The 25,549-nt window shown below is 41.1% G+C and overlaps 2 protein-coding genes across 2 annotated transcripts in view; both read right to left on the bottom strand.

The window, feature by feature from the left end:
* The window catches only part of LOC133487251 (sodium-driven chloride bicarbonate exchanger-like), a 39,357-nt gene extending 23,381 nt beyond the window's left edge, over nt 1-15,976 (bottom strand). The window contains exons 1-9 of the mRNA XM_061793571.1: nt 13,631-15,976; nt 13,361-13,515; nt 12,357-12,478; nt 12,066-12,224; nt 11,914-11,975; nt 9,813-10,566; nt 7,705-7,727; nt 7,469-7,564; nt 6,253-6,385 (exon numbers count right to left, since the gene is read on the bottom strand). Coding sequence (XP_061649555.1) covers nt 6,253-6,385; nt 7,469-7,564; nt 7,705-7,727; nt 9,813-10,566; nt 11,914-11,975; nt 12,066-12,224; nt 12,357-12,478; nt 13,361-13,515; nt 13,631-14,364 — 2,238 coding nt within the window. The 5' untranslated portion in view covers nt 14,365-15,976. The remainder of the gene's footprint in view (nt 1-6,252; nt 6,386-7,468; nt 7,565-7,704; nt 7,728-9,812; nt 10,567-11,913; nt 11,976-12,065; nt 12,225-12,356; nt 12,479-13,360; nt 13,516-13,630) is intronic.
* A 3,211-nt stretch (nt 15,977-19,187) lies between these two features.
* The window catches only part of tank (TRAF family member-associated NFKB activator), an 83,435-nt gene continuing 77,073 nt past the window's right edge, over nt 19,188-25,549 (bottom strand). Inside the window, exon 10 of the transcript XR_009791204.1 lies at nt 19,188-20,771. The gene's annotated coding sequence lies outside the window, so the exon portion shown is untranslated. The remainder of the gene's footprint in view (nt 20,772-25,549) is intronic.

Below are 25,549 nucleotides of genomic sequence, written 5' to 3'. Positions count from 1 at the left end.
CGACATCCATGCTAGTTTCATTAGCCCGTCTTTCGGCTTATATCTCGAAAATCTCTTAAATTGAGTCACTCGTAAATTGAGATACAGTGGAATTTCTCCATCTCCTGCTTTTACATGGTATTTGCTCAAATTGTAACATTTAGTTACTCACCTGCAGGGAGAACAATATGTTTCTTTGAAGAAAGACTCCTATTTTAGAGGAGGCCTTTATTTGTAGAATTTTTTTTGTACTGTAAGTATGGAGTGGCATGGTGAGCGACTGGTTAGAGCGTCTGCCTCACAGTTCTGAGGACTGGGGTTCAATCCCCGGTCCCGCCTGTGTGGAGTTTGCATGTTCTCCCCGTGCCTGCGTGGGTTTTCTTCGGGCACTCCGGTTTCCTCCCACATCCCAAAAACATGCATAGTAGGTTAATTGAAGACTCTAAATTGCCTGTAGATATGAATGTGAGTGCGAATGGTTGTTTGTTTGTATGTGCCCTGCGATTGGCTGGCAACCAGTTCAGGGTGTACAGATGGATGTATGGAGCTACACACGCTGCTGTTTGTCATTTGGCTGTCAGAATTAATTCGCTGTTGCAAAGGATGGAATCCATCCATCCATCCATTTTCTGAGCCGCTTCTCCTCACGAGGGTCGCGGGTGTGCTGGAGCCTATCCCAGCTGTCATCGGGCAGGAGGCGGGGTACACCCTGAACTGGTTGCCAGCCAATCGCAGGGGTGAAACTATATATGCCTTGTAGTAGTAGTAGTAGTAGTATTCAATTTCCCTTTTGTTATGACAGGTTTTTATAACATGCTTTTGTCAAAATACTCCAAGTATCAAGAATTATAGTGCGCTTAATACAATTTTGTCTGGCTGAAATTAGCTTGTTTACACTGTCTCCTGCAAATTCACTCTGCCACACATACTGCTTGGTCTGGTTCTCATAACAACTGAGGTGGAGCCTGACCTTTGCACTTTTTAACTTATGGAGGCAGCAGTTCAAACATAAAACGCAAAAAAAGTAAATGTTCCATAGTATGTCCCTTTTAAATTAAAAGGCCTTACCAAAAAGAGATTGAACTACAATTGTTTACTAAACAATGGCTGCAATGTGTGAGAAATAAAGAGTTTAATTCCTAATCCAAGTCATCAAGCTTTGCGATCAGTACACCAGCGCAAATAACTTTGCGAGTGGAACTCATTTGACTGTGAAAATCCAAGCAAGGCACGCAAAAGTCCTGAGCGCATTCTCTTCACACTTCCTATCTATTCGTCAATGCAACCACGCACACATTCAAAGCACTAAATACAGAAGGGCTTTTTAATCCTTAAAGCCTGCTGGGTGTCAGCAAACCCACCCCCACCCAACCCCCCACTTCTCCCCAAAGCCATCTCGACCTGCAGATGACTATCCAGGCATTTCCATAATGAACTTTTTTTTAAAAGCTGCTGTCGCCTGGCGGGCTGGTCAGTTCAACGTTAATCTGTTTACAAATACACATTACATAGCGCATAGACAGATTAAACTGCTTGTACTTGTTATAGAAATACAGCACACATATTAGCTCCATTTATTTGCAGTGACGTGTCAATACAGCTGAGACTCAGGACATCAGAATTGTCTAATCTGTATACAGTGCTGCCTTGAAATACTCTTTTCATTTGTTTTGTAACTATGCTTGGAATTTAGAAACACTCACATCTCAAGTCATCTTTTCCCATTGAAATGAATGGAAATAGCATGAATCCGTTCCTGCCGCCCAAAAAACATGTATTTTTATTTTTAATTAGAAAAATAGCACTCTGTAACAGGGGTGTCAAATATGCGGCCCGGGGTCCAGAACCGACCTGCTAGCGGGTATAATCCGGCCCGCAGGATGAATTTGAAAGTGAGACCTAGGATAATTTGGAGAATTAATATACTCATGTAGCAGATTGTGGAGTTGTAATATTTCCTAGGTCTTCATAAATGGACTTAATTTTAAAGTGCAATACTATATTTTTCAGTTCCAAATACCTGTGACTTAAAGTTTTGTGCCTTAAAATACAATTACTGTGATCAGTTAATATGCACACATGTAGATGACAAACTGAAGCAAAATTTTCTCAAAGAAATCGAGGTTGTTTTGTAAAATGACAAAAAAAATTATTAAATCAAAAGAGTGCTTGTTTTTTTTTTTTTTTTCCTTTTTAAACCTGTCCAGCTGCATGGCCTTGCAGCACGGTGGATCTGTATGCCTTTGTGCTAGAACACTTTTGCTGTGCAACAGGGGAGTTTAAAATACTCCCTGTGTTTAATTTGTAACATTTTTTAATCAATCTGATGTTTATTGAAAATGCAGCCGGACAGAAAAGGGTTTTATGGGACAGACGGGGACAGAGTGGACAAGGGGACTAGGGGTGAGAACCACAGCAGAACAGTAATGAGACAGTCTAGATATTTAAACACAAGTAACATTGCAACAGTTATTTGTAGATTGGGGTTGTAGGGAGGGGACACCCGGTGAGGACATGCAATAACTAACCAAGAGAACCAGATAAGAGAGGACAGAAAAGGGTAGGACAGGATGTACGAAAATGAGCAAGGCAGTGCTACTGTCGTGTGGTGCGGTGGGATTCTTTTTTAGTGTCTAAACACCGATAAGAACCTGTGAGTTAAGTGATTCCCAGCACAAGTAATTAAAGTCAAAAGTGTTTCTGTCGAACTTTTTACTGAACGAACACCATAACACATGCATGTTAGTCTGAGCCGACACATCGAGGAAGGGTGAGCCCGGAACAAAGGGGGGGGTGGGCCGAGTCAGCGAGCCCGTCCAGCAAGGGACCCAACCAGGGGGACGCCACCGACCACCCAGGACCCAGGGAGGTCCCAAGCCTGACCGAAGCGCCCCGACCAGTCCCAAGGGGAGTGGCAAGGGCACCGGACCACTGCCCCTCGCAAAAATTGTGTCGTTCTTCACAGAGGATAAAGAACATATGCCTGTGAGAATTGTTATATTATCTGAATACACGTTGCTCCGAGTCTTGACAAATAGCTCATGAATTGTTTCCAAGCGACAGACCAATATAAATCCTACAGTATATAAAAATAAGAATTGAATAAAAATTATTAAAAAATCCCAATAGCAACACACTAACACAAGCACAGATCTTGTGTTTTAATCCAGAGATAACAGGCCAAAAGAGACATGAGGACATTTCAACTATCCAAATGGGATGATTGGCACCAAACAAGGTTGGATGACTAAAACTAAGAAGAGTGACAAAATGTTGTCAAAGTGCTGGCAAGCCACCGCAGCTTAGGTGACATCACAGGATGTGGCACACACTCGGATGGCATGCCTCCAGATGGCGGAGGCACGTTCGGAGCAATCGGTGCGACCACAGCGCAAAACGCAGCTCGTCCTCATTTAACGTCGCTCCTATAGAACTGGAGCAGTCTGACAGCTTTCACAGCCTACTTTTTGGCAGATCATTTATGTACAGTATATTGTATAGCAGGCTTGAAAATGGTTGAGAAAAAAAATGGAAAGAGGAAAAAAAAAAAAAAGAATTCTTTTTTTTGTTTTCCTCTTTCTTGTGTGAGGTCTACATGTCTGCTGCTACAGTGTAAAATCAGAATTCCACCAAAAAACAGTTACCAGGTTTTTTAATAAGATCTGTGACTTTTTTGTTTTGTTAATATACCCCAAGCAGGCTGGCATGGGCACACATGGGCCTTTTTTTTTTTTTTTTTTTTTTTAAATGTTCACTATCTATCTGCCACACTGCTGTGAATTGTAGAGTTGAGTTTGTTGCTGCCATACAGCATTTATAACTCCAATTTTTCTTTTTCAAAGCAAGAAATCGGCGGAACGACAACTCGTCTTTTGAAGAACTCTTAAGTCAGGTCCGTCTTATCCCAAGGCACCACTGTACGAGTACACTGCTCGAGGACGACATTTGATTTTTAAAAGTGATACATGGGCCAGATCATATATAGATAAAAAAAAAAGTTAGGTAATTGGTTCTAAATCCAAACAAATTATGTTTCATTGTATTGTACCTTGAAATCTCTAGAATAGAAGTGGTAAAACATGGCAGTAATCTTACTCAACAAACGTCTACGCCCAACAGATGAGCCAAAGGAAGAGCTGACCTCCAAGAAATGTAAATGTTAGTTTTTAAGATTTAGAAAATTTTAAAGACTACATTTTTACCATATTTGAGTTTAGTTTCACATGACAGATTAACTATGAAATGTTATTTTTAGATGACCTCATGTTTCGTGGCCAAAACCACACACACACACACACGTTGTACACACACAAATACACACTTACTGTATTGACTGATTTTCAATATCTTCTCCTTTTTCCTGACATCACGAGACATTTTCACTGTAAGCAGCTAAAACACACACACACACACACACACACAGACGAACGCACGCACGCACACGCACACACACACACACACACACACACGTACACAGAGAGCTCCAGAGCATAGCACAGAGGCTCTGGAGCCAAAAAGCCAGGCGCTTAAAGCCTTGAGCTAAATGGGGGGAAGCTGCTTGGATGTAAACAGCAAAGAGCTGCTGACAACAAATCTCATCAAAATGGTCAAACTGCACTGATCGAGAGTTCATGAACTAGATGGAACCATGTTGGTCATTTGGAACTATGAAAGTTCGTATATTGCAGTTCGTGATCTGTTAGGGACGTACAGTAAATATTATTTTATGCAACCCGTAAAAAGTTATGTTTGTTTGTTTTTTAGCAGGAAGTCGTTTTTGTCTGCATTTGCTTTCTTAACAAGCCATATGTATACTTGCCTGTTTGTTATATATATATATATATATATATATATATATATATACAATCATCTCTTTGAAAAGTGCTACGTTGTGAACCCTTGCTAATCTGAGAATATTGGAGAAAATTGCTTTGTAATTGCATATAGATCCCACAAGATGGCAGCAAAGAAATTCAAAAAGAGGATCATAAAGCATCAACACCATGCAACTAACACGTACACATTCATGAACCCATGTTCGATAAACAACTGTATCCAGTAGTTGAAATATTTAAAACAAATAAACGACCTTCACGAGGCAATGGTATTAGCGAGCATACTCGCCTAAATAGCCCGCTAGCACAAATTGAGGTGACATCACACATGGACGAGCACTCCACCAGTTAGTGACAAAGTAATAATTGTATTGCTTTGGCCTGATCAGAAACACATTGAATAAGCAAGATTTTTAGTGAATTACGCTGCAAAGCTTTGTGAAAAAATTTGTGAAAATACCAATTTACGAATGATGAACCGCGATTATGCGGGGGTTCACTATAAATTACTTGTTGCGAGAAAGAATTCTTGACTGGCCGGTGAAAACAAGCTAGCCATGCACACACATGAAAGAAATTAGTGCAAAACAATAAGTATGACTATTATGAGACAAGTTTCTGAATACACAATAACTTTGAAAATGAATCAGAGCTCTGGCACGGTGACCGACTGGTTACCACATCTGCCTCATAGTTCTGAGGACCGGGGTTCAAATCCAGCCTCAAATGTGTGGAGTTTGCATGATCTCCCCGTGCCTGGGTGGCTTTTCTCCGGGTACACCGGTTTCCTCCCACCAAAACCAAAACATGCATGGTAGCTTAATTGAAGACTCTAAATTGCCCGTAGGTGAGAATGTGAGTGCGAATGGTTGTTTGTTTATATATGCCCTGCGATTGGCTGGCGACCAGTTCAGGGTGTACCCTGCCTCTCGCCCAAAGATAGCTAGGATGGGCTCCAACACGCCCCCGACCCTCGTGAGGATAAACTGTACGGAAAATGAATGGATGGAATCAGAGCTCTGTATTAAACATAAAATACATGTTACAAAATGAAAAACAGCACCACCTTGGGGGCAACTACTGTACAGTTCCCTATGTGACGCAAATGAAGGAATAACTTGCGTTGTAATTAAATATACTGGTAATACAAATGTAACAATAATAGGGCAGAAGTAACAAAAGTGGTGGGGGGATTTCCGTGACTCGGTCCAACAATAAAGGGATTTTTAATTATACTGTAATTACATAGCACAAAATAAAAATCATGATTCTCCTCAAACTAATTAGCTTTGCATCACTATTTTACTCCTTGACGCAAATGGGTGGTTCTGGCCTGTCATGCTAGTTTTGATTGAAGAGTCACCATTTCAACTCATTAGCACTTTCAACGATGTCTGTCAATTCCAGTTTGGATACAAAGGAATGTTGAAATCCTTACCGTGGGTAGCAGTGGCTCCATGTGTACTCCCTGGTCCTGCGTGTCCATGCTGCAGTGTCGTGGGTGGTGGTGGAGGATATGATGATGATGATGATGATGAGCCCAGCATGGGAGTAATCCAGTGAATGGAACATTAGCAAGTGAGAGAGAAAGACCAAGGCGGTCACGTGTTCATGTTGACTATTTATTTTTCCCTTCATTCATGGGCATCGGTGGTTTAAATAATCAGCCCAAAATGCTAGATTCGTTTTATTCAATTTCAGTTGATTAGGTTTAGACTCCCAGTATCTGTACAGTGGGACATCGGATTTGTTAGAAAAGAAAATCTCATAATGAAAATACAAATCATTCGACAACATTTTCTCAAATATAATGATTTTGGACTGGGATCATATTGCTTGCACAAATTATGTACTGCCATCATCTTCAGTTTTATAGGTTGAATACAGGTTTGTATCTTCTAGGTTGCCTTCAAGAAAAGAAACCAACTGAGAGAAAAAAAAAAATGTTCAGTGTAATAGTGGTCTGAAGCCCACGCTCTGTCAAATCCATCAACGTTTCATATTTACGATGGTAAAAAGCATTCATTTATACTAACATGTAGGTGAAATTGCACCCAAGCTAAAGCACTACTTACTTCCTGAGTCTTCTATTTGTCTCCGAACTTCACTTTCTGGGATCTTTTCACAGCTTGGTTTCACGGTTGTGGCCATCTTGGACAGTGTAACATGTCCTGTGGCCTGCTGATGAAAGGAAAGTGCTTGGTGCAAGAATGAAAATTGTCAAAATTGCAACTGAAGCTTGATTTAGAGCAATATTCAATTGAAAGATATGCCTTTCCTCTATTCATTTCCGCACTTAACTTAAAAATGACAAAAACTTGATTTAGCCCACTCTCGTTCTCAGCAGCTCATTTGTACCAAGGTCAATCAGAACCTTTCCTTAAGTAAAATTCTAACATACCTCTCCAGTTTACAAGTGTGAAAGTCAGTTAACCACGAATGGTAGTTAACAGTGAAAGAAATTTAAGAACAAAGGTGTAACGAGGGCCCGAGCCCTGTGATGCAGACGAGCAACAACCGTGCTGAGCCTCAGAAATCCATTTATCAAGGGGGAGGGGGGGAAAAAAAAATAAAAAAAAGTCTTAATCCTCAATTTGCTGCTAATGTATGAATCCAAATGAACGTGAACTGCATTTGCCTGACCCTGGACTGACCTGTTTTTGTGCTCCATGCTACCTAGGAACAGCAGCATCTGAGCATCTGTCGCCATCTGCTGGTTGATCTTGGGAACTTCTCTCCACGGACTCAACCTTCAAACACACGCGCAGAGACACACAGGCCACTGAGAATCACTTTCACACCGAAAAAGCAACTAAATGCACACTGAAAGCAGTCGTGCTCCATTCGAACACAGTTGTGAACATTTCAGCACTTAAAACATTCACTTTACCTAAGATGTAGCAGTTTTGTACACTGCCAAAGAACAAAAAAAAAAAAGTGTTTAAAAATTAAGATTCCAAAACACGTTACATAGTAAGTCACCAAATGTTACTTTTCGTGTGTGTTGATTAGAATCAAATAACAGTGTTGTGTTAGCTTGGATGATATGAAATTCATGTCAAAGTCACACATCAAATCGGACAGACTGCATTCATTCATTCTCGGTGTCACTTCTCGACACCTGAAGCCAGGGCTTCTTAAATTTTGTTTTTTTTCCCACATCTGTAAAGAGCTTTGCCAAATTTCTGGAGCCACCACTCATCACAGGAAAAGAAAAAGATCACATTGGGAGATCCTGGCCCCTCAAAGTTATAAATTTCCAAAATTTAAAATAATTCATGTTTGAAATTGATGATGCATTCAGGGTGATTATGTTCAAACACCGTATAACAAAACATACATAAATTCATAACATTTTTTATTCTGCTTCTATGATATTAGAACAGACTGATATTTTCACAACAACAAAGCGAGCCTCTTTAAAAAAAAAATTTAAAAAACATTACAGACATCAAAGTTGTTTTCAAGCATTTTCATGAATGTAGCAATATAACATCAGCAACATTTGGTAGCCTACAGTTTGGGATAAAGTACAAAATATGCGTTTTGCTACACAAAAACATGTCATGTACACATCATCAATATGTATATATACAGTATATAGATAAATCAATATCACTTGAGGCTACTTGACAGAAGATTTGTTCATTTCAACACTACATAGTGTATTTGGAGGGTACATCAAATCACTATCACCAATTAATATATATAAATTATATTCCTATTTACATTGGCTCTGACTGTAAGAAGTGAATAATGGATAATGTACACTTTTTAGCTATTAACAGTGAAAGTGAACTGTCACAATTTCTATTGATAGAATGATGGACAGATGGATAGAGGGATAGAAGGGTACTGTGGATAGTGGATTTAAAAAATTCTACACACCCCTGTTCATATGCAAGGTTTTTGTGATATTTAAAAAAAAAAAGAAAAGAAAAGACTAAGAAAAAACAGTTAAGAAAACCATTAATGTGACATATAACCTCTACAACTCAATTTGACAAAAAAAATTAATCTTTTTGAGCGGGGGAGTGGAAAAACACCAGATAATGCGGTGTGTGTTCACAATTAAGTAATTACATTTCAACTTGTCTTAAATGGCAGTTACCACACACCTGCCGCCACTTAAAGTGCCTCTGATTAATCCCAAATAAAGTTTAGATGTTCTAGTGGGCTTTTCCTGGCATTTTGTTGTCACGTGCAGTATTACAGCACAAGCCATATCCAGCAGAGAAGTTTTACAGCATCAGAGGGATTTTATTAGAACTGAGCCTTGAGACCTGATCAAAGGAATTCAGCAATTCCAAATAGCAGTCAGTGTTAGCACAAAACCTTCAGGCTTCTGCTGGAAACCAAAATAAATCTCACAAAAAGCCTACTAGAACAACCGAACTTTATTTGGCGTTCATCAGAGGCACTTAAAATGGTGGCAGGTGTGTTCTGGTTCCCATTTAACATGAGTTTGAAAGTGACATCCCCAGTTATAAAAGGGTGTGTACACTTGTGCAAACACATTAACTCAATTATTTTTACATCCGCGCTTGAAAAGATTTATTTTTTTAAATGACCATAGCATTGTGGAAGGAGATTTGAAATTATTTAACTGTCTACATTTTTGGTCACAAAACCTGGCATTTGAACAGGGGTGTGTAAACTTTTGATATCCGTTGCATGGATGGATAGAGAGAGAAGGGTAAATTACTGTAGATGGATGGGGCAAGGGTGGACGTATGGTAGGATAGAAGGACAAATCGGAGGACTGAAAGGTGGGTGGATGGATGGATAGATAGATAGATAGATAGATAGATAGATAGATAGATAGATAGATAGATAGATAGATAGATAGATAGATAGATAGATAGATAGATAGATAGATAGATAGATAGATAGATAGATAGATAGATAGATAGATAGATAGATAGATAGATAGATAGATAGATAGATAGATAGATAGATAGATAGATAGATAGATAGATAGATAGATAGAGCGATTTAGCTGGAAGGGTAGAAGCTGTAGTAGCCAATGTCCTTGGAGCAGGTCTTGTCCTCCCTCAGGAGGTCCGACGACTTTAGCGGGGACACAGCGTCCGGCACCGGGGTGGACGAGGGCGACATCCGCCTCCGTTTGACCGCCTCGAAGATGCCGGAGTCGCTGGAGTCGATGGACTTGATGGACGACGGCGTCTCTATCCAGCCGGACTCGGAGGTCATGTCTTTGGCTTTGGCCGGTTCCTCCGAGCCGACGGGCGACCTCTGCGTGGGGACCGAGTCGCCCTCCTCGGCCAGGCAGTTGCTCCTCCCCCCGATGGAGTTGGAGGGCCAGCAGGGGAAGACGGAGCTGGCTTTGCCGCAGTACTGCGGAGGGGTGCGTCCCCCCCAGCCGGAAGGGTCCGCGTAGTAGCCGAGGGCCCGGTTGGAGCAGGGGAGCGCCTTGACTCCGGCCGCGGCGTACGACAGCAGGGTGGCGGCGTTACCGGCGAAGTCGGCGGCCTCGGCGAAGTCCAGTCGGTTGTTGGCAGGAGAGACGAACCAGCGCTGCGGGGGGCCGCCCACCGGGGGCTCGTCGCTCTGCAAGCTGTTGCCGAGGGGCACGCCGCGGTCCGCCGCCGCCACGCCGGGATGGAAGCGAGATTTGGCGTAAGAGCTGACGAACTGCTCCTGGAGGAAGGGGCTGTGCACGGCGTAGCGGGGCCGGGGGGACTCGCCCGGCGACGGAGTGAGACGGTCGATGTCGCAGCCTGTGTACACGCTGGAAACAAACACGCGCGCACCAAAGTCACGACACGACACGACACGACAGCTGCGCCACGCAACGCAACGCAGTGAAAATCATGCGACGCAGCCAACTTCACACTTCATTAGTGTGGTACAATTACACGCGCGCACACACACACAAATCTAATCAAATCATTTTCAAAGAATGTATTATTATTATTATTATTATTATTATTATGTTGATGACGTAATCCTTTTCACTGTTTTCTCAATCGATGTTTTTCAAATAAATTGTATTCATAGTATTTTTTGTATTAATGCAATTATTATTACTCATAGTAGTCGTACTATTTTTTTTTTATCATTTGAAAGCAGTGTTATTATTCGTAGTATTCTTTTATATTCATGTTTTAGTTCGCAGCATGGAACATATTTATTCATTGAAACAACTAAATATTTAGCTTCAAACATTTTTAGCACGTGTCTAAAGAGGCATCGACACACAAACACAGTCTAAAAAATAATTGTGATTGTTTAGTAAATTAAATACTTTATTCGTTAGTTTTATAATGGTCATTACTGTTAGCGTATTTATTTATTTATGAGGTACACACATACATTTGATTTGATTTGATTACAAATAGTGCTAATATTGTTTAGCATGAAAACCTTTCTAGCACCATATCTGAAGACTCACCCACGGGCCACTTGAATAGGAACACCTACACGACAATACACTCAGCTATTGTGATCGTCGAGTAAAATCAATAAGTCCAAAATACGATGTCTGTCAAAATATATTTTTAAGAAATGGCGTTATTAGCATTCAAATTTGGCTTTTAGGCCTGATCAAAGGGGTACATTTTGATTCATCATAACAAAAATTAATTTGAGTCCCAACTACACGATCTAACCATTTAAGTCAAATTAATATCTTAGAAATAATAAGACATTTATAAAGATAATACTGGGTACTATTTTTGATTGTGGTTGTTGCTCTTGTATTGGATCCAACTGTGCATTCAATTCAGTGTAGAGAAATATTGTGCAGAATGGGGCCGGGCGGTGGGTATTTATTATTATTATTTTTTTTTTAAGTGAATAAATTGTCAAGAACTGCATTGGCAGATTCACGTTTTGAAGTTATAACACTGAGGTCATTATTTAGGAAAACGCACAACTTTGCATCTCAATTAATCGTGATATGGAGGGGAAAGCATCTACGATGATGATGATGATGATGATGATGATGATTGCAACAAATGTCGAGCATTAAGTAGGGACATTTTGCCTTCATAAATGGAAGCTGATCGAGCTGCATCTGCCGAGTAACACTGACATTAAGAACTGTATTTTGAATCATATTAGTTGCAAATCTTACGTGTCATAGTTGTCCCGAAATCCTTTTGCAAATGGGTTGTGGTCAATTTTCAGTTGAGTAATCTGTTGGGAGGGGATGAGGAAAGTGCACGCATGGCTTCATTGTCAAAGTACATTCAATAGGAGAGCGCGATCGTTCTTGTCGGTGCTTACGTCGGTGTTCTGGTAGGCCGTGACGGCGATGAACTGCGTTTCGGTGAAGGTGAACGTCTGCACTCTTCCCGGCTGGCTGCTGTCCTCCGTGCCGTCCTCGTTGACTTCCACCACGTGCAGCCTGGGCTGGTATTGGTGCAGAGACTGCAGGACCACCATCTAGATTGGAAAGCAAGACTTGGCACTCGTTTGGATTGACAAGATCCATTTAGGAAGACAATAAAAGGTGCATCTGAAATGATCGACGCATACTGGGAAATCAAATCAAATAGAAAACATAATAAATGTTACCTGTCCCGTGTTGTTGGATGCGCCTTTATTGTTTGTGAGCTTTAATTTGCCAAAAGAGATCTCCTGACGCATCCAGTGCGCACCAGTGTTAGGCGAGTCAGGGTGCATGTAAACTCGATTTCCTATGGGGGGAAAAAAAAAAAAAAAAAAAACGAATGTTAAGCGCAATCTTTATTTAGTATCACGGAGAGCCAATGCAACAGCTGTATATATAAAAAAAAAAATCATAATGCTCAGTTTTGAGCGACTGGTCAGAGAGGAACTAGTAAAATGCTTTTGAATGAGGCTACTTATTGTGGAATATTGACATTGTCATTTCATTTTATATTCGTTTTTTTTTTAATAACAGACATTCCTATCACTCTTAAATGTGTTATCATGTGTGTTATTTAGCTTTCGTAAAGTACAAACATCAGCATCGTTTAAAATTCTACCTCTGTATTAAAAGGAGCAGTGGAAGCCAACTGCTGCCAACATTTGGCTTCAAAGTCTGCGTCTGTGCTTTGACCGCATTGTGAAATGTAATGCAAGCCATTTTAATCGGGTACATATCAATTTGCGTTATTTAGAACCATAACACTACCTAACTTGATCAAGGGAAGAAAAATGTTTGTAATTTGACAAACATCTTTGCAACTTTGGGTGTGTTCTTTGAATGTTTTGTTCAATTGAATACATTTAAATTCGATGTTACACGATGTTATTAGCTGTGTGTACTACATGTGAACAACACATTATAATAAACATAGTTTAAATTATACGAAATTCCTACGAAAATGCTTCACTTGTTTCATCAAACTTTGCATGTGCTTTTTGTCTTTTTGACTGATGTTAAATAAATCATTGTTTTTATACGACAGGCGATGAGCAGAGTGCCGTTTATAAAATAAATGTTTTGGTTTTTTTTTTTTGTATTATTATTTGTAGTCAATAACTAGACAATTTATGTGGACGTTAAAAAGCCTGCAATAAAAATAGTGACGATACATGATATTGCACATTACCTACGACGTTGGTGTCTGCCTTCCCGCAGGGCACCCACTTGCCTCCTTGGAACCTCCAGTGATTTGGATCAGCCAGGATAACGTCCACAAAAATGTTGTAGTGCGCAATTGGGTCCAGGCCGGAAATGTTGAAGCTGAGAAACGGGAACATTCTCCTACGGCAGAAAGAAATGCAGGAGATGAAGAAAAAAAATTTAATTGTTGAGAAAAGTGGCTTTTTTTTTTTGGAGTCATCATATCTGAAATAAATTCAAATCAATTCCTCCTCACCGTCCCTGCTTGGTGATGATCATCTCCGTCTGGTGCCTGTGGAACTTGAGCCACAGGGCCCTGTTGCACAGGTACACCTGCGCCTTGCCCGGCACCTGCAGCCCGGCAGCCTGCGCCGAGGAGAACTGGTAGAAGGCGCCTCCCTGGTACGCGGCTCCGTACTGCTGCGCGTACGGGTAGCCGGCGGCCGGCGGCGGGGGCGGCGGCGCCGGCGCCGGCGGCGGGTAGCCCTGGGTGGACGAGTTGCTCAGCAGGCCGTTGTAGGCTCCGTTGGCGAGCACCGGGTGGTGGTGGGCCACGTAGCGGCCGGGGCTGCCGATGGAGAAGGCGGCGTGCGCGGCGGCGGCGTGCGCGGCGGCGTGCTGGCTCGGGTAAGGGAACATGGCTCCTGCAGAGGCGGACGGCGGAGGATGCGTGGACGGAGAGAAGTTGTCTCCCGCTCTTGCTCCATGGAGGGTGTGACCGTGACGGGCGTCGGCGTCTCCGCGCGCACCACCGGGAGGGGAGAGTTTGCCCCCTTGCGCGTCCTTGGGGTCGGGGAAAGTGTCTGCCTCCGACTGATTCGTCATCTCTCTGGGGCTTTTTTTTTTCACGGGTGAACTTCTTTCCACGTTGTTTGAGATTAGGGACCCAAACTGCGCGTCCATTCCATCGCTGCAGTCCAAAAGTGCTCTGCTCGCGTGCACGCGCTTCCCGGACGGGTCACTACTCTGACGCCAGATCTGAACTTGCATATATCTATCTAGCTATATATATGCATTTCTATATTTGAAGGTATTTGAATACGTCTCCCAGAATGCAACGCAGTGGAGGAACAAAAAAAGGGATGATGACTTAAAGCAATTGGCATCAGCGTGCAAGCACGGAGGAGAGCTCCCTCTCCACCATTGCCTCTAATGAAACGAGCACACTGATTGGCTGAGGCTGCTTGAAATTTAATTCGGCATATCTTAAGAGCTGAGGCAAGTCGAGTGTGGACAGGGACTGTTGCAGGATCAGGAATAGTGGAGAAAAAAGAAAAAACATCCCCTGAAAATAAATTAGGAAAAAAAGCACAATGGTGGGGGTCAATGAAATGCCAATGGGGAGGAGATCGGGAAAAATAGCATCGAAAATTAGTGGGTGTTTCCGCAAATTACAGGGGATAGGTGTCACAATTAATCGATTAATCAACAACGAATCCATCTACAACTATTTAGATAATAGATTGTTTACAGCCATGGTTTAATTTACAATTGTCCAAATTCTCTCCATCCTTCAGCCTCCCATAAATATTTTCTGTTTTCTGTAGTCCTTCGTGAAAGCAGACTGCAAACATTTGCTTTTACTTTAGAAAACAACGATCAACATTTTTAAGTAACTGAATCATAATCAATTTATGTAAAAAACAAGTTTGTATTACAGAAATAATTGTTATTCGCAGCAATAGTATGAATAACCAGCTGTGATCGACAAGTAGATGAACGTGAAGCTGCCTCAGAAGTGCATATCAAACTAGTAGGCCTTCGTATTAACCAGTACTCAAAAAGTAGTTCTCAGTTTCAAAAACGTTGGAGAGTACATCACTCCCTCTCCTGTGATAATGCGGGGTTGTTGTTTATTTGGTTTTGCTTAATCAAGCAATACCAAATAAACAACAACAATTGGTTCATAAAGAGTAATGGAAAAACATGATTTTGCAATAAACTTTGAGCCAATTTTATTTCCCCAATTACTCGGTTAGTCGATGGAATAATCAATTCTACAAATATTTAATCGTGACAGACCTAGGGGATAGGTCTCCTAAAAAACTCTGGGAAAAGTAAATCCGCCAATATGCTGGTGTCCACCGTATTTGGCTATCGAACATATGGCTGGAGGGGGCAATGCGCGCCTTGTATCAAGAATAGGTTATTTATGTCAGTATTTAGCTATTTTACCCGAGTTATTTACCTATTTATGCACCATGAGTGCCAAAGTAGGTCCGCGGAGGACATGAGGGGATTTATTATTCACATAAATGACAGACAGTCCATGACAGGCTAGTGCATTCGATGCCTTAAAATGTTTGTGATATAGCGTGAAATCACAACGTCCCACTGAAGATGTGTTTATGAGTCCCAGGGCTGCTTAATATTTCATGAGTGCTGAAGTTATGAGCCAGTGCACCGATATCGGGGACATGTCACACAAAGCCAAGGGAAACCTTTCATATTGGAAGGGTGGGTGGGCATGTTGACTTCTGCACATTTGAAAGAAAAGATCATCACTTTGAATTTGTATGAGTGGACACTCACTGGCCGTTTTATTAAGTACCCCTGCACAATCAAATGAGATCCGAGACATAAAATGTCTTATGCAAATCTTATCTTTTATATACATATACTGTATGCGTGTATTTGTTCTATTAGCATTTACAATACAGTGGACCCCCTCTACTCGCGAGGTATAGGACCCGGCAGGCACGTGCATAGACCCCAAGTGGTGCTCCAGCACCTGCCCTTTTTGCTGCAGCCCAGCTGTGTGTGTGTGTGTGTGTGTGTGTATACAGTGTATAGATCGATAGATAAAGAAAGAAAAACACCCAAAGTGTTTTGATATTCGAGGGGCATTTATTTGAGTCCCTTGGAGAATTACACATATGCTCCCAACTTAATTTATTTGAGGTTAATCAAAAGCACTGTAAACGGTGGCCGGTGTGTGCTGACCCACATGAATGTGATTGCGTAATTCTGAACAGAGCCACATCCCCATTTATAAGAGGGTGTGTGCACTTGTGCAACCATGTCACAGTTGGTTATTTTGATTTCACCTCATTTTTTTAAATTGAGCTGGTTACAGGTTAATGGAGGGGGGGGGGGGGGGGGGGGGGGTATCCTGGTCTTATTTTCATATAACACAAAAATCTGCCATTTGAACAGGGGTGTGTAGACTTTTTAAATTCACTGTAGCATCCCGTCACCTCCTTTGTTAATAGTTGTTTTATTGACCTTGTTGATTGTGTGAAGAGAAATAAATACATAAGTTAAATAGATACGACTGTTTTTTTTCTTAATAGTGTGAATAATTTTGGAGATAGGTGGCCATTTTTGGGCTTGCGGACCTGCCCCCAAAAATGCTTGTGGACATGTCTGGGCCCCGACCATGAACAGTCAAAATCCACAGAAAACTGACATTCAATATAATTGCCATGAATTTTTCTTTTAAGAAAAAAACAAACATGAATAAATGGGGGGTTCTGCAAACAGGGGATATCTTGGAAACAAATTCACTTAGAGGTGAATACGCGAATGCCGAACTATAAGTATGCGAGGTTCCACTGTATTCAGACTTGCCCAAATGATAATAAACAGCACTGAAAATGAGGAACTGCAGACCAAACCATATGTAAACTATTGAAGATTGGTAAATCAATACCTCTCTGATAGTCTTCATCACAACTGAAGAGATTTCTTTTTTTTTTTTTTGGTTACATAGTGACTATTTTTTTTAGATGGTTGTGAGGTGTACCTAATGAAATGTCCAACTCGTATTTTTTTGGCGGAACCAGGCCTGTGTATGTATCCTATTAAAATATTAAAATTAAATCCACCAAATCCCTCAAATTTATCCTGCTTGGTCAGTGTCTAAATAAATTATTTAGACACACTGACCAAGCAGGATATGAAGGCAGCAACTTTATCGTCAAAGTTATCAGTGCATCATTGAAAAAGTGATCATCTGGATGATTCACATTTAAATTTCAACATGGTGCCTAACCAGGTTGATGAATATGTGGAGAGCGTCACATCCTATATCAGTTTCTGTGAAGAGGTGTGTGTACCAACAAAGACATTTGACATGTTCAATAACAACAAGCCGTGGTTCACTGCCAAACTTCAGCAACTTCGCCAGGCTAAAGAGGACACCTATCGAAGTGGTGACAGAGCCCTGTATAATTGTGCTAGAAACCAGCTGACTAAAGAAACTAACATCTCAAAGAGAAATTATGCAGAAAGGATGAAAAAGCAGTTTACCGCTAACGACTCTTAAATCAGTCTGCCGTGGATTACAATCGCTAACCAATTACGAGCGACCATCCCCCCCAAGTAGAGAACAATAAAGGAGTAGCTGACGACTTGAACACCTTCTACTGCAGATTTTAAAAGCGCACTTTTAAGGACACTTCACAACCTGGAGCTGAACATGCTCAAGACTGTAGAGATGATCGCGGACTTCAGGGAGCATCCTTCACCACAGCTGGCCCTCACGCTGTCCAAATGCCCTGTGTCAACCATCAAGACCTTCAGGTTCCTGGGAATTACAGTCTCTCAGGACCTGAAGTGGGAGACCAACATCAACTCCATCCTAAAAAAAACAAAAAACAAAAAACAAAGGCCCAGCAGAGGATGTACATCCTGCGGCTTCTGAGGAAGCACTGCCTGCCACAGGAGCTGTTGAGGCAGTTCTACACAGCAGTCATCGAATCAGTCCTGGGTTCATCCATCACAGTCTGGTTTGGTGCTGCCACAAAAAAGGACAAACTCCGACTGCAATGGACAATCAAAACTGCTAGAAAAAAAAAAGATTGTCGGTACCCGCCTACCCACCCTTGAGAACTTGCATGCTGCCAGAACTAAGAGAAGAGCATGCAAAATCCTCTTGGACCCTCCACATCCTGGTCACCACCTCTTCCAGCTTCTTCCCTCAGGTAGGCACTATCGATCAATGCAAACTAAAACTAGCAGACATTCCAACAGCTTCCTCCCTCTTGCCATTAACTTCTTTAAACAGTTAACTTACAATTCCATTGTAACATGCTGCCAATTTTGTCATGAGATTGTTGATAGATCTCTGTCGGGCCAATTATACAATATTGGTCACTGTAGTAGTCTCACCACTCTACACTATTTGCATATAGGTTGTTGACCAATACTGGCCACTCATGGGGTTGAGAAATATCTGCACCATTTGCACAATTGACACTGTTCCAGATTATCACACTGCTAGTCACTTTAAACTGCTTAAATTCCTTGTGTGTTTTTGACGGATTTGGCAAATATAGATGATTCTGATTTTGGAAAAAAAAAAGGAAAAAAGAGGAAAGGAAGTGAGATTAGTGTGAGATTAGTTAAAGTCACAGAGTCACAGTGCAGAGGGAGCAGCTGCGGCCACGGCTGCACAGTGAACACCTTGCTCTCAGTTCTAAGCTTATTACCAAGATAACACATGCTACTGGGGGTGGTGGGTTGGGTGTACTGGGGGGGGGGGTCCTCAAACAGACTGCATTATTTCACTGGTTTGTTAGGGCGTTGGATTGCATAATATTGATGAAAGTGCACTTATAATGAATGAGTTTGGGTATAACGGGCCATAGAAATGTTGGATGTGTGCTCCAGTGATGACAGGATTATAATCCTAATGTGATTAAAGTGAACCCCTATTAATTTTGGGGATACATTGAAGACCCACTCACAATAGGTGAAAAGAGTCTAGAAATAGTTTGACCCCTCCATATGCTCTAAACATATTTAAAAACTCTTTCTGTAGGAGACTATCATATAAAATCACTTTCAGAAAATGAAAACGAAAAGCTTTGTTGTCACTCCCACTTGATGTTTACTGTAAAAGACAATTAAACATTCCATTACAACACGCACATATTTCAATCCCAAATCAAATCATATAATTTCATCTATTAAAAAAAAATTAAAATAAAAAAGTGAACTCCACCTCTTTGCAGAGTTACGCCAAAGTGGACTTGAGCGAGTTGTGCAAATAGAGCCCACAATGTTAAATTGTCTTTTGTTGAATATAATGCTGCTCCATGTATGATAAAGAAGCAGTTTGAAGGTTTATGATTGCTGTAAAACATCTATGCTACGTTAGGGTTTCACATTATGTAAGCATTGAGATACATAGCTGACATTCGTTAAACAAAATTGTATGGTTTGGTTGAACATTTTGGTGATAAAATTTAGAATGTTTACTTCTCTTTTCTTTTCTCTTTCTGTTTTAAAGCAAGCTTTAACTGGGTATGACAAATAGCTTGAAGCAAGCACACTTTGAGTGGGAGGAAAAAGTAGCACTCTATTATTACTTTTACTACTAAGGACAGTGTGCGAGTGTTTTTGTGTTACAAAAGGGATGCACACACACTGGCAAAGAGACTTTCCACTTCACTGAGTTAACTAAAAAAAAAAAAACAACAGCACTTAATTGGTGTACAGTGCACTATAAGAACACGAAAAGAGTAGGAGTCTTGGTGTGTGTATACAGAAGTGTACATATCTTGTGTCTTTAACGAACGTGGTGCCACGCTAACAAGAGAGGTCGTTATACAGCAAGGCTGAAGGGTCCAGTCATCTATTGCTGTGAAACATGCAAGCACGGGCTTGTCCGGACCTGTGCGCAAGAGGCGCCTACTCTCGGATCGCTTAATTACAGGCTTATGGTTCCACGCCGGCCAAGTGACAATGCTCCAGTTACGCACAAATCACTCTTCCGCACGGACATCTCAATGGGAGACCGTCATTACACTTCACTTAAAGGGATTCAAAGAAAGAAGCAGATTTGATTGGCGCCGAATGTAGTCGGTAACGGTGCAGACAGCCCCTTTTCGAAGTACGTATGAAATGACAAACACCCGGTCTAACACGCGTCCTTGCAGTTACGCCAAGCGCACCGCTGGATTTGCGCCAGTCGCGAAAATAGAGCCTTTCTTGTTTGTTGAATGTTTTTTTTTTTCTTGTACTTTAAAAACATTCAAAAATGTAATCATAGATTGAATGTGTGGTCAGTGGTGTTCTGGCTCTTCTGGCGCAGTCGTTTCTGCCATACAAGGTTCAGTAGGACCAGACGATCCACCAGCATGTCTACAGAGAGATCCTGAGGCGTTCGCTCCGTTCAGCGCGTGGTAGAAGCGAGAGTTGTGGTCGGACAACTCCTGGCTGTTTCACCATGACAACGCACCTGAGCATCTGACAGTTCCTAGCCGAGCAGAACATCGGACTACTGGATCAACCGCCCTACTCACCTGACCTGATTCCGTGTGATTATTTGATGCGCTCCTTCAATGTAGCACCAGGTTGAGCCGCAACATGGAGGGCAGCAATGACGTCTATTGGTCGAGATGCAGCAAGAAGAAGCGCAGAAGATACCCAACTAGCTCCAGTAGTAGTTGCTGCCACAAAGCAACATTCCCATTATATCTTAGTGTTGAGTCAAATGACATGGTTTAGTTGAACAAAGTAACTTTTATAAGTTTTATACATTTTTAAGTACTTGTAATTTATTTCTGAACTCGAATTCTTACAAGAAATGAACATGAGAAGAAAGTGTATTGCATGGAGTTTTATTTCAAATTCGACATGGGCGCCAGAAATTAGCCACCAGTTTCTCAAGCCGTCTGGGAACCGCATTAACTGATTTCACAAGGAACTCTCGCATGCGCCCTTCAAGTTCTTCCAAAGTCGTTGGTTTGGTAGAATAGATTTGCTCCTTTAACCAACCCAACAGAAAAAAAGTCACAGGGTGCTAAGGCAAGACTTCTGGCTGGCCACTCATACACACAAAAAAAAAAATTTAGGAAAATATTACAACATATGAATGAAGAAGTATTTTAAAACCGGGAGTTATTTTTCAATCACCCTGTACAATGTTTAATTCTCTTTCGTTGTGTGTGTCAGTTTGACAAACTTCAATTGGGAGTGACCAAAAACGGCTTTTTTTGAAGGGCGGCTTTTCACCTATTGCGGGTCAATGGGAACGTACGCTTCGCAATAAACGGGGATTCACTGTACTGTACGTATTAACTCTTTGTAAGTGTTAAGTGGTAGCATATGCTATACTACGAAGTAGTTCTACAGTGGCCTCTAAAAACTTAGATTAGATTTGGTAAGGTAAAAAACAAAAACTATCATGAGATTATCAAATTGAAATAACCCATATTCAAAATGTTTTTTTTTTTTTAAACATTATAAACTGCATCACCTTTCCTTCTTATTATTGTGATTGCTGTTGTGCCAAAGGAATTTGCGGTCCACCTGGGTCTAATCTAATCAATGTGAATGACAAGGAGAGAAAAAGGGCTGAAAGTGAGCACCAGCTCGGGGACTTTACCTAATGCCCACTACTGTCACTTCAATGATATGATGACAGGACACCAAATGACAACAAAATTATAGCCAGCAAGGATACAGTGGGGGACACAGGATGCGCTACCCAAGTCAGGTGAAATTGCTTTTTTTTTTTTTTTTTTTTTTTTTGCAACTGCGGAATGGCATGTCTCTTGTCGGATGGGTAAACATTTCCTTGTCAGGCCAGTAATAAGGAATGAGGCACAGTGGGCCCGGACTAAGAGGGTAGAGCCAAGGTTATTTGGAATTCATGACAGGTAGTGGCTTATATTACAGTGGCACTAAAAATTTCATGGGAATGCATTTAAGATGGCCCTTAAGTTATTTATATGTTGTTTGCCACATGTCACATTGCAATTTCCGTCAATAAATCAAAGTGAAAGGAAAGAAATATCCCCTTTTTTCTTAGATCTTTGATTCGAGGACATTATCCGATGCGTGTGAAGTGTTTAATTAAGTTGTTTGACTAATCCCGTGACGTGGCGCTTGCCCCTGTGTGTCAAAGGGAATCAGGCGTGCTCTCTTTCGGAAAGGACAGCTGGAAGCCTGCAAAGGGGCGGAGTGGGCAGTTGTGGGTTTTAAAGTCTCATTAGCAGTCCTCCCTGGACACGCGCGACACGCGTCCGTACGCACAAGTGCCCTCCCACACCTGCTCATTATACCGGTTGTCCTTTAAGGACTCAAGCCAATGCACAGCCACGCCATCAGTGCTTTACCACAAAGCTGTCGGCAAATTAACCTCAGCGCAGGTGATGCTGCTGTTCAGTGGGAATTCAAGCGTGCTAAGAAAAAAACATATTTAAACCTGTGCTGGAGAGAGTGTTCACCTGTAGTGGGAGAACATTAAAAATGGCACTAGGCCAGGGTTGGGCAAAATCGGGCCTTCTCCATTCTTAAATCCAGCCCAGTGAGCATGTACTCATTTAGAGTTCTGCAATATTTGAATTAATGTAGCTATTTTCCCCCCTAAAATTGATCAATTGAAATGCATTTATGATTTTCTTTTCTCATGTATCACATTCAATAATTGGTTACAAATGAGCTGGCCAGCTGTCAATTTAAAAATGAAAGTTTGCCCAACCCTGGGCTAGACACATTTTCCCCCCTCCCTTTTCAAGCATACACTAATCGGAAAAATTAGGGATATTGGGCTTTCGGGTTAAATTTCAGGATGAACCTAAAATGAAATATAAACTCGACAGGTGAACCTAATTTGATCTTCTCTAAACTTTTGAATGCTTGTCTAACTCTTCAACGTCAAAGTGCTTTCTGCACAATTGCAAATGTTTTGCTACATTCACAACGTGTTTGATCAATGAATAGATCAATACATTTCCTAGTTCAATTAGAATTGGTATTTAAACAGTCCTCTTCATCATTTGACATCATGAGACCAAGATGGCTCCTAACATTTGATCAACAGTACCTCAACATCAAACAGGATGGTCTCCCAGGCAAGTCGACACTGAGCTTAGTGTTACCAGAAAGATGAAAAAAAATGTGGCACATTGAGAGAAAGATTAACAGAAAGGCATGGATACTTTGGGAAATTTTCAGGGATCAAATACCTGTTGTCTTTCAGCTCCTTGTTAGAGAACAGCAAGTTGTTCAAAAAGTACAGAAACATTGAACATTTGGACATGGGCTTTCAAAAGTTTCAATTAAGCTGTTAAGGTTATAGCGCATTTTAGGTTCATCCTGAAATTTCCCCGAGAGGCCCAATATCTCTAACCTTTTTTGTGAGTAGTGTACATTCGCTCAAAAAATTCTCATGAGAAATTTACAGCCTAAATTAAATTAAGATTAACGTCAACAACTGGGTTATGCAGTCATTGCTGTCCATATGAATGTAGCCTGACCTGATTTTTTTTTTAACTGCGATACTGTCGTAGCATCTTCATCTGAAGAATCCCATTAACAGACACACACTGAGACCTGTGTGAATTTTGTCTCACACCAACTACAGCGAAGTAACACGTGTGAAACACTGCAATGTGGTGTCTGCGAGCCCAAAGCCAAGACTGATTTGCAGACTGTGCATCTAAAAAAAAAAAATTTAAAAAAAATCACGCACAGTGAAAATGTAGGCCCAATGTGCCTTAAAAACGTCTTTTTATCGCTGTCTCCTGACCTTTTATCAACTGTTGGGATTGTTGCCGTTGCCCTTTAAAATTTAACGAGGCCGTGTGACCCGGGGAGTGCGGCTGGGGTTTGTGACCAATTTGTTATTTCTGCTGCCATGCGTCGTCAGGCGTCTGCGAATGAAGAACACAGCCACTGTCCCCAGTAAGCCCTCAGCATGAAAAATTCACACAACTCTTCTTTTCAGGCCATTTCTGATGAAAAGCGCGGCGGAATGAAACTGACTTATGCCAAATGAATATCAGCGGATCGCCGTGATTGTGGGGGGGGATGATGTTTGTAACATGGAAATTATTTATCAGTGACATCAGTTGCATTTTAAGAGTAGCCATGCCATGAAGTGTGTGCACTCACTGCCATGGGACTCCTCTGAGGTTTCCCGTGCAACATCAAAGCTAAAACTTCCAAACAAAAAGAACTATGTTTTTTTTTTTGTTTTTGTGTATGAATGTCATCCCACCTTCATGCACATTTAGAATTTTTCTGTTAAGCTAATTCATAATAAGTGCAATATTCAAATTGGATTGCTTTGAGGTCCTGTCATTTTGCAACCTTTTATGACAGGACTAGTTTTCATGATGTATTTTACCTTTTCTTTTTGCCATTGCAACCCTTTATAGAGCAAGAAGCCATATTTGGTCATTTAAAGGAAACATTATGTATTTTTACATAGTTTAAAATAGCTCTTTGGTGTCTTAGTAGAAGGTATCTGTCATTCTTGAATTCAGAGATGTTTCTCAATATATTATACGTTTGAAGATAAGTGCTGAAAACTTGCAAAGACTAAGACGTATGTGGTACTCAAATTTTCGTAGACAGTGCATCTGCGGTGGGGTACAAACACTGGCACGTCCTGATTTTTGTACAAGTGTAATGCTCGCAACGCCACCACTAGTTAAACTTAACAAACTATATACTGTACATAAAGTACACACGCAAAAAAAAAAGGCAGATAAAAAAAAAACGGTTGCTTATTTTCTCATTTGAATGTGGGGGGCATTCACTCCAGAGACCCAACGATTTTAATACAAACCAAGAAAAATTCAATTCTGGATCATTTGTTCCCTTTAAGTCAAAATTGACAACACATAGCTCATTATAAAGTAGCATAACCATGCAATTTTTAGCAGCCAATCAAAACCACAAAGAAAATAGTTAATACAGTTCTTAGTTACTCCTGATGTCAGTCACTAGGCCTCACCCCTAAAGGTACCAACACACGAATACTACAGTAAGTACATTCATCACAATTGAGTTAAGTGTGGTCACAGAACAATTTGAACCCATCAAGGTACTGCTTATTATTTTGAATATAATGTCATGACAATTATTGTCTGGGGTTAAAATTTTCACAATTCCAAAATTGTAGGGGGGGAAAAAAAACAAAAAACAATGAGGTTTTAATCACAAGATGTCTTCTTGGATCAGTCGCTTCTTTATATCTTCATTATGTCCATGACAAAGCGCCCAGTTCTTAAAATAACGAGGAAAAAAAGGGAAATATTGAAAGGAGAGCAGGATCAAGCGGGCGGCTGTCGCGTTACAAGAATAATCATCATTAAAATCACAGGCAACAACACCAGGCCAACCCGCAGCTCATTGGGAATGCAGCGTGAAAATAGAGAGGCCTGCAGATTATCACTCCACGTAACACATGTTTAATTTATGCCGTGGCAATATT

The sequence above is a fragment of the Phyllopteryx taeniolatus genome, chromosome 12, assembly GCF_024500385.1.
Source record: "Phyllopteryx taeniolatus isolate TA_2022b chromosome 12, UOR_Ptae_1.2, whole genome shotgun sequence".
In the NCBI taxonomy this organism is placed as follows: domain Eukaryota; kingdom Metazoa; phylum Chordata; class Actinopteri; order Syngnathiformes; family Syngnathidae; genus Phyllopteryx; species Phyllopteryx taeniolatus.
Note: the sequence above shows the minus strand (reverse complement) of the source record. Positions and strands in the feature narration are given on the sequence as shown.